General features: G+C 41.9%; 1 protein-coding gene across 1 annotated transcript; it reads left to right on the top strand.

Annotated features, from left to right (window-relative positions):
- Positions 1–1,990: 1,990 nt before the first annotated feature.
- On the top strand, positions 1,991–8,128 carry LOC122783721 (solute carrier family 22 member 2-like). The gene is made up of 11 exons (XM_044048521.1): positions 1,991–3,420; positions 3,904–4,007; positions 4,430–4,584; positions 4,670–4,838; positions 4,942–5,056; positions 5,638–5,738; positions 5,819–6,033; positions 6,129–6,237; positions 6,371–6,483; positions 7,064–7,163; positions 7,970–8,128. The coding sequence occupies exons 1-11, from the start codon at positions 3,019–3,021 to the stop codon at positions 8,064–8,066; spliced, it is 1,680 nt and encodes a 559-aa protein (XP_043904456.1). The 5' UTR covers positions 1,991–3,018; the 3' UTR covers positions 8,067–8,128.
- The last annotated feature ends 1,698 nt before the right edge of the window (positions 8,129–9,826 follow it).

Below are 9,826 nucleotides of genomic sequence, written 5' to 3'. Positions count from 1 at the left end.
TGGAGTAGGTAAGTAGTAGTAAGTAACTCGCATGCTAAAAAAGTGTGAGCACCCCTGTTTTAGATGGACACCTGACTCTGACTTCTGACTCACTTGGACTTCACTTGACTCCAGTCAAATTTGACTTGTCCGCAGGACTTCAGTTGAACTTTTCTTGAAGATATTTCTCCTCTCATCCAAGATGCTTCTTCAGTTCCTGTTCTCAGATTCCCTTTGACTTAACTGGACTCCAGAATCGTCTTCAATGATCTCAAACTTGGACTTGTTTCAGACTGGACGCTCATTTTAATTGACTCAAGACTCGTCTTTGAATCCATTTCCATGGACCTGTGATCACTCTGACTTGTCCCAGACACGAGACTTGATCAGGACCATTCGACTTGATCTCAGACTTGGACTAGTCACAGAATCTCGACTCATCTTAGATTAATCTTTAATGGCTTGTCTACTTCTTGTTTAGACGGACACCTGACTCTGACTTTAGACTCACTTTGATGTCACTTGACTCAAGACTTCATCAGGATAATTCGCGATTGATCCCAGATTTTACTTGTCACTGGACTTGACTTGAAGATCTTCTTGTAGATGTTTCTCCTCTCATCCCCCTGTGGTTGTCTGACTCAGTGCGTGCTGAGAGAGCCACGATACGGGCAGCAGAAAGGAAATAAAACTAAAATTCAATCCTCTTTCTCTTCCCAGCCCGTGGCCAAGTGGAAAGGGAACTTGGCTTGTTACCTGGAAGGTTGCCAGTTTAAGTCCCCACCATGTCAAAAGGCCTGGGGTACTCCTGAGCAAGGCACCCAACCCCCATTGGTCCCCGGGCGCTACTCAGTTTGGCAGCCCACTGCTCCTAATTCTAGGATGGGTCAAATGCAGAGAAATAATTTCCCTAGGGGGATTAATAAAGTATATATTCTGTTCTAACCCCAAAAAACTTTTTTCTATCTTCTCTAACCTCCTTGACCCCCCACTCCCCCTCCTCCCTCCTCCCTTCTACCTTCTACCAATTCACTTTGTCAACTGCTTCACAAAAAAGATAGATGACATTCGCTCTTCTTTCTCAACCCCACCTCCTGATCTCACCACTCTACCAACCACAAATTCAGCTCCTTCTCTATCCTCTTTCACCCCTCTATCTCATGATCAAGTTCTTTCCCTAATATCCTCTGCCCGCCCCACCTCCTGGACCTTTCTGCAGCGTTTGACACAGTTAACCACCAGATCCTTACTTCCTCCCTTCAAGAACTAGGTGTCTCAGGCTCTGCACTTACCCTCTCTTCAAAACCGAACATACAGAGTAACCTGGAGAGGATCTGTGTCGGAACCCTGTCCTCTAGCTACTGGGTCCCTCAGGGATCTGTCTTGGGCCCTCTCCTCTTCTCTCTATACACCAACTCTCTTGGTTCTGTTATTCTCTCTCATGGTTTTTCCTATCACAGCTACGCCGATGACACCCAACTCATTCTCTCTTTTCCCAGCTCCGACACACATGTAGCAGAACGCATCTCCGCTTGTCTGACCGACATCTCTCAGTGGATGTCTGACCATCACCTGAAACTCATTCTCGACAAGACCGAGTTTCTTTTCCTCCCAGGAAAGGGCTCTCCCACCACAGACCTAACCATCACCCTCGACAACTCTATGGTAGCTCCTTCTCATACTGCAAGGAACCTGGGTATGACACTTGACGACCATCTCTCCCTCACTGCCAACATTGCTGCAACAGCTAGATCTTGCAGATACATGTTGCACAATATCAGAAGGATACGGCCTCTTCTAACCCAGAAGGCGGGACAGGTTCTGGTCCAGGCTCTTGTCATCTCACGCTTGGACTACTGCAACTCCCTCCTGGCTGGTCTCCCTGCGTGTGCCATACGACCTCTGCAACTCATCCAGAATGCAGCAGCTCAACTGGTCTTCAACTTACCAAAATTCTCCCACACTACACCGCTCCTCCGCTCCCTTCACTGGCTTCCTGTAGCTGCTCGCATCTGCTTCAAGACTCTAGTGCTTGCGTTCCATGCTACAAACGGATCCGGTAATCTTGAATCATCTTTAACCAATTTTTTCCAAACATTCTATAATTTTGAAGGAACTGATGATGATTGAATACCAAATTTAGATTTTATTTTAAAAGCTTTAAGACTTGAAAACACCGAGCTGAATGACTCGCATGCAAAATTTTAAAGTAGTCAAGACTCGGTTTGCAGACCACTTGGACCTTTCACAGTGGATTTGAGACTCAATGAACCTTGACTTTGATTTGTCCCAATGACTTAAACATGGCTCAATAAATTAAATCAAAGAAAAAAACGGATGTTTCAGTGGTTTCGTCTGTATTTTTTATAACCTTTATTCAGTTCCTGATCTATTGGGCAGACCAGTTTTTCCTCTGTTTTGTCTCAGTTCCATCTGTGGAGTGTTTCAACAAATGAGCAACTGGTTTTCCCTCAACCCTTTGAGCCTTTTGAGTACCATCATCTTCACGTTCAGTAGATTCCCTTTTTTGTTTTTGTACTACCGTAAGGAAATTCCTCTCTGCATTTAAAACATCCTCTTCTAGGAACCTTTCTGGGATTAGGAGAAGCCCGGGGATGATGGGGGTTGGTTGCTTTGCTCAGAGTTACTCCAGCTGTTGATCTGACCTTCCACTTACATGGCAAGTTCTCCTTTCACTTGTCCATGGGCTGCCCATTTAAATCTAACTGATTGACAGCATTACTGACAGTGTAATTATGGGATGCAGAGCGAGAGAGGCTGCTGAGCTCTGTTGATGCATTTATGTTAATAAACCATTGACTGACAGTTGACGTCTGAAGAAGTGATAACAGACAAGTCATGCTCCGCTACACTGCAATGACGTCTTTGTGTGGACCTTTGCTCCTGCTCCTCATGTTAAAAATCCCCGAGGCACAACAGGAAGATGAGACATCTGACACGGACCGAGGTTGGAGACAGAACCTGGTCAGAGTGATTCCTGGCAGTTTTACAGACAAACACTTTGAACTCCTCTGAACCATGACGACATTCGACGACATCCTGGAAGAAGCCGGCAAGTTCGGCCGGTGTCAGAAGCGCCTCTTTGCCCTGCTTTGTCTGTCGTCCATTCCTTTCTCAGGTGTGTACGTCGGCATCGTCTTCCAGGGCTTCACGCCGAACCACTGGTGCCGGGACTCGGCGGTGGTGGAGCGGAGGGAAGCGTGCGGCTGGAGTCTGGCCAACACTCGCAGGCTCACGGTGCCTCTGGTGAACGGCTCTGTCAGGGATCAGCACAGCAGCTGCAAGCAATATGACGTGGACTGGAACAGCACGGCGCTGACATGTGACACTCTGGAGCTGGACCTGAGCAGAACCCCCAGAACCACCTGCAAGGAAGGCTGGGAGTATGACTATGAGGGACGACAGTCCTTTGTTACGGAGGTAAGAACAATTCAACTGTCAGAGAATGATTGTTCCGTATATCTGACAACTATTGTCAGCAATTCACTATAATTTACACAGTTTTATTTAGGAACTTAGTTTTTTTCAAACATAAAAAACTAATGTTTTCATCGATGGCTAGTTAGCCAACTGAAATCGACAAGAAATACCTATAAAACAACAAAAAGTAAATCAGTTTTCCCACTGCTTCCAGGCTTTATGTTAAGCTAAGCTAATCACTGCTAATTGTGTAGCTTTGTACTTCCTGTACAGTAGACATGAGAGTGTTTAGTAAGTCATCTAAGATCTTCCTTTGTTTGTTCGTTTATTTGTGATTTTTTTAATGCATTCCAATTACAAAAACACTTTTCATGAAGAAACTCATCTTTGCTAAATTAGCTAGATTTTTATAAAGGAGATTAAGAGAAAACAAACATGCTCATAACTTGTGTCTTACTTGTGTGTGTGTGTGTTTTGTTGCAGTTTGACCTGGTGTGTTCAAATGAATGGTTGGTCGACATGTACCAGGCCACTCTTAACGTGGGATTCTTGATCGGGAGCATCACTATTGGTTACCTGGCCGACAGGTAAGTGTGCTTTTGGCTAGTTGTGTTCTGCTGTCAAAAGAGATTGATTAGCTTTTGACTCTGACCAAATATGCATCATTTTATAATGGATATACCTTAATATAATTTGTAGACATTTTAGTTATCATTACAACATCACCCTACACTTTTATTTATTTATTTGCTATCTGTCTGTCTATGCTAGCTGGATTACTGTTTGTCTGTCTCTATGCTCACTGGTTTACTTGCATATATTTATCTATCTATGCTAGCTGGTTTACTAGCATATTTGTCTATGCTTAGCTGGTTTACTAACATATTTGTCTATGCTTAGCTGGTTTACTAGCATGTATTTATTTATCTATGCTAGCTGATTTACTACAGAAAAACAATTTTCAACCAACTTCTTTTTTCCCCGTCGCGTGCTTTTTTTGTGCCTCCAGGTTTGGCAGAAAGATGAGTTTCCTCATGTCGAGCCTGTTGAACGCGATCACAGGGATCATGGTGGCCGTCGCTCCCAACTACGTGTGTTTACTGGTTTTCAGAATGCTTTACGGGTTCGGCGTGAAATCGGGCTGGATGGCCGGATACGTGATGTGTAAGATTTTATCTCATCATTTCACTCGACTCTTATCCTTCCCCTGTCTCTCCTCACAAATGTGCGTTGTCCTCATGTTCTTCAGTGACAGAGGTCGTGGGAGTGGAGTACAGACGTACAGTGGGAGTCCTTTACCAGATGTTCTTCAGCGTCGGCATCCTCCTCCTCCCTCTGCTCGCTTACTTCATCACAGACTGGCGCTGGATACAGGTCGCCATCACTGCCCCCTACATCGTCTTCCTGTTCTACTACTGGTGAGACACGCCCCTGTTGCGGTTTCTTTGATTTTTGGTTTTATCATCACGTCATCTTTCTCCATCTCCTTTTTTTTGCCTCATGAACATTCTCTTTTTGCAGGTTCATCCCTGAATCTCCCAGATGGCTCCTGTCTCAAAACAAAAAGTCCCAAGCAGTGAAGATCACAGAGGACATGGCCAAAGAAAACAAGAGGACTCTGTCCAAAAACATCGAGGTATATCAAAGACACTCACTAAGACAACAAACGGTGGACTGATACAGAGGTGGTTTATAAAAATGAATGGACTTCTTAATTAATTAACAACTATTTTGTTGAAAGGTTTTAGTTTGTTCATTGTAGTTTGTATATTTATTTATAAAATGTAGCTTTTTAAATCAGAACATTCTCTGGTGTCTTTGTTCCTCTGTAATGATGATGCTAGAAAAATAGATGGCTAATTAACCAATTAGCATAGGAAATACATAGATGGCTAGTTAGCCAATTAGCATAAAAAACACATAGATGCTAGGTAGCCAACTCACATCAACAATACATCGATGCTAGTTAGCCAACTGGCATATTAAAATACATAGATGCTAGGTAGCCAACTCACATCAACAATACATCGATGCTAGTTAGCCAACTGGCATATTAAAATACATAGATGGCTAATTAGCCAGCTAGCATAGAACAATACATAGATGGCTAGTTAGCCAGCTAGCATAGAACAATACATAGATGGCTAGTTAGCCAACTAGCACAGAGAAATGCATAGATGCTAATTAGCATTATTTCTGAAACTCTTTTCTGTTCAGAATCTGAGAGACGACAACGCTGCCTCCACCACGGCCTCCTTCATGGACCTGATCAGAACTCCAAACATGAGAAAGCACACGTTAATCCTCAGCTTCAACTGGTCAGTTTTTACTCTGACACTGTTTTTGGAGCAGACTCGTTTTTAAAAACTCAAAAAACAGCTGTCGCTGGCTCCTCCAGGTTCACCAGCGCTGTGGTTTACCAGGGTTTGATCATGAGACTGGGCATTCTGGAAGGAAACATTTACATCGACTTCCTCATCTCTGGTCTGGTGGAGTTTCCTGCCGCCTTCCTCATCCTCTTCACCATCGAACGTATCGGCCGGCGACTTCCCTTCGCCTCTGCCAACATCATCGCCGGCGCCTCCTGCTTCATCACCGCCTTCCTTCCCGACAGTGAGTACGAGAACGAGAGTATGACTCGACAAAGTTGCAAATATGAGCCATAGGAAAAGAACGAAGATGTGTTTTTGTTTTGCTTTTTCCTGAAGGTTTGCTCTGGTTAAAGACGGTGGCGGCGTGTATCGGGCGTCTGGGAATCACCATGACCTTTGAGATGGTGATCTTCGTCAACACTGAGCTCTATCCGACGTTTGTCAGGTAAACAAATTCACCTGTTCAAAAGTGGACGCCATCAAGGACAAATTCTCCTTTGATGTGTGGGAACCCTGATACACAGTAGATATGCAGTATATACAGTATACACACTGACAGGTTGTTGTTCTGTGTACAGGAACCTGGGCGTGTCTGTTTGTTCCACTCTGTGTGACGTTGGAGGAATCGTGGCTCCGTTCCTGCTCTACAGACTCGCTGCCATCTGGCTGGAGCTGCCGCTCATCATCTTCGGTAGGACAAGCATTTACTGCAAGACTCCAATTCTTGTTTTAATCATCAGTATCAGGTCAGAAACCGCGCAATGCCAAACTGTAGATCAGCTAAAAAAGACTTAATAATCAAATCACAGCCCGTTCAGTCGTATCGATCCGCTTTCAGCAGTGCTGTTGTATTGAAGTCTTTTTAATGGTACAGTTCCGCTAACGTAAGCGTCTCTGACCTGTCCCACCCATGAAGACTGCAAGCCCAGCCTTGTGTTGTGTGCGTAACATACACACGAGAGCCTTTGAGACTCTGTTGCTTTTGTTAAAACGTTTTATCATAATGTCGGCTTCATTTACAGAGAGTTCGGGGGTCATGGGAAAATTAAAAATATAAGAAAAAGAAATATAACAGTATTATTTTTATTTAAAAACTCTTTGACAGATCCCACAGAAGTGATGGAATTTTCCTCGGTCGTTGAATGCATCTCGTTTGCAAACCCAGCGTCCTTCTTACTCGCTCTCGTTCTGACGAATCTGACAAATAATCCTGTGGATTATTTGAATAGTATTGTTGAAATGAGTGCGTGTTGCTCTGTGTGTTTGTGCAGGTTCTCTGGCATTCCTGGCCGGAGGTTTGGTTCTGCTGCTTCCTGAAACCAGAGGCGTTCCGCTGCCCGAAACCATCGACGACATCGAGTTCCCCAACAAGTGAGTGTCCACTGCTGATCCGTCCTCTGACAGTTTGATGTTGTGACTTTTGCGAAAGCTCACATTTTTTTCATATGAAAACATGAAAACTAAATTATTTTTCCTAAAATTAATGCAATATTAGACTTGAAATGCAGAGAAAAAAAAGTCATGATTGTGAAAATATTTTTAATTTCAGACAGTCACATCAAAAACAGTATGCTTTATTTATTAATTTTTCTGAAATACTTGAAGTAAAAACGGTAAAAATGGGTGTATTTATTCAAATTTTAATTAAACTTTCAGGGTCAACAGAATTATTGAAAAAGTTAGACTGCAAAGTGAGGAAGGGTCAATAAATGAAATAGAGATAAAAGTTGAAATTAGAGCAAAATAAAACAAACTACGGAAGAGGATTTAGGTCACGTGAAAATTTAAAGAAGAAATCAGAGAAAAAAAGTCAGAATTCTGAAATAAAGGTCAGATTTTCTCAGATTTCTGACTTTTTATTACAAACATTAACAGTAGATTTATATTTATGAGTAAATAACTTAAAATTTACAAGTAAATAACTTAAAATGTACAAGTAAATAACTTAAATAACCAGAATAAGGAGAATATAGGGTGAGTTAAAAACATTACTTAACTGTAAGTTAATGCCGTAATAACAGTGTTAAGTCATGTTAATTCATTATTCTAAAGTGTTTCCAGTAGATAAAATATGATTTGCTTCAAATAATTTCAAAACAATACCATGAAGAAAACACATTTCTTTTATAATAGAAGTTTGTACGTGGTGTAGAAAATGTTGTTGTTTTTGTGTTTAGAGTGAAGGAGGCGGTCGCACTGAAGAACCAGCAGTTGACCAACTTGTTGCCAAACAACAAGAACGTGTCGACCAACAAAGACCTGACATCTGTGTGAACCTCAGTCTGTGAACAAAGTATTTATTTATTTTGTTGAATCCGCTCTTTGTGAGTGAGTGAATTTATTGAATTTGTGTATTTTTATTAAAAGAAAAGTGAAAAAGGAAAGTGTATTTTTGTTGTTTTGTAAAGAAAAGACAGGTTTGAGGTTATCAAGTCCTGGTCTCCGGTCCACGGTAACAGCTCAGACGGTTGTTTGTCCCTTTTAGAACAAACAGAGCTAAAATTATTTTCCACATCGCTGTCACTCCACTGTGTGGATGATCAGCTGATCCCACGTGGGAACGGACGTCATGAGATTAGCAGAGAATGTAAATGACTTAAAGGAACATTCTTTACATGACATGTTACATTACATGTCATTTAGCAGACGCTTTTATCCAAATAAGTGCATTTCAACGTTTGGGTACAAACAAGAGCTACAAGTAAGCCAAACTATAAAGTGCATTCTGAAAATGTATATGCTTATTTATTTATATTAGATTGTGGCCTATATATACAGCTCTGGAAAAAATGCAAAAAACATTTATAAGTATGTGTTTGAGTAAAATGAACAATTTTGTTTTATTCTATAAACTACTGACAACATGTCTCCCAAAGTCTAAATAAAAATTATTGTCATTTAGAGTGCTTATTTGGTCGAATAATGCAAAGAAAACATGTTCACATTCATTCAGTTTTAACTTAGGAAGTAGTATTAGTAATTGGTGTTAAAAAACATCTAATTTTGCATTTGCCTTTCACCACAACCTGTCTAGACAGATGGACGCACATCTTTGAGTCTGGTTCTGTCAGAGATATTTCTCTTCTCTCGAGAACATTGTAAAGGTTACTATGTGCACAGCTCAGCTCTGTTTGACCAATCCATGTTCCTCTTCATCACATCCCAGAGGTTTTCAGTGGGGTTGAGGTTTGGAGATTGGGCTGACCATGACAGGTTCTTGATCTGGTGGTCCTTCATCCACACCTCGATTTACCTGTCTGTGAGACATGGAGCGTTGTCCTGCTGGAAAAACCAATCCTCAGAGTTGAGAAACATTTTCAGAGCAGAAGAACGCAAGTTTCCTTCCAGGATATAACCTTGAACGTGGCTCCATTAATGCGTCCTTCACAAAGACGATTCCAGCCTTGGTGAAGGTCAGCGATGCTCTTCACCAAATTCCACAATGGGTGGCTTTTAGACCACTCCAGGTCTCTGTCTAACCATTAGACGAGGACCAGGTGTTGGGCAAAGCTGAAAATTGGACTCATTAGAGAAGATGACCCCAATCCAGTCCAAGTCCTGGCTCTTCTTTGCTTCTCATTGATGAAAGGTTTTTTTTCTAGCTTCACGCGACCTGAGCCCTGACACTCGGATCCTGTTTCGAACTGTTCTCGAAGTGCACTTAACCAGTTCCTCAGAAAAGGAGGTTCTGCCTCATTAGGACCAGGTTTTGGTCTCCATGAGGACTACTGGTGCAGACTGGGTCAGTATTTATGAAAGAAATCCAAGAACACACACATGTATTGTATATATATCTATAAGTACAAATGATTGATTGTTCAGAACGTGAAGGCAGACGTTTAAAAAATAAAAATGTTCTTGTTGTTGTGCTCAGAACATGTGGTTCATGTTTGTTCAGTTGATTTGTATTTGCCACAGGGTCAGTCGCTTTTTTTGTCCCAGCTTCTTTTAAACATTAAGAAGCATAAAAACCACCATGTGATTCAGTGGAATAACATTTGACTTTTCCCCACATTGAAGAGCGTCTTTGTTCG

The sequence above is a fragment of the Solea senegalensis genome, linkage group LG17, assembly GCF_019176455.1.
Source record: "Solea senegalensis isolate Sse05_10M linkage group LG17, IFAPA_SoseM_1, whole genome shotgun sequence".
In the NCBI taxonomy this organism is placed as follows: Eukaryota; Metazoa; Chordata; class Actinopteri; order Pleuronectiformes; family Soleidae; genus Solea; species Solea senegalensis.
This window is presented reverse-complemented; position numbering and strand designations above follow the sequence as displayed.

Bases quoted from the DNA above. Each gene is read 5' to 3' on its own strand.
- LOC122783721 (XM_044048521.1), top strand. From the start codon at position 3,019: ATGACGACATTCGACGACATCCTGGAAGAAGCCGGCAAGTTCGGCCGG. The intron at 5,057-5,637 runs GTATATCAAAGA...TTTTCTGTTCAG, and splicing joins CTCTGTCCAAAAACATCGAG to AATCTGAGAGACGACAACGC. The intron at 6,034-6,128 runs GTGAGTACGAGA...TTTTTCCTGAAG, and splicing joins CACCGCCTTCCTTCCCGACA to GTTTGCTCTGGTTAAAGACG.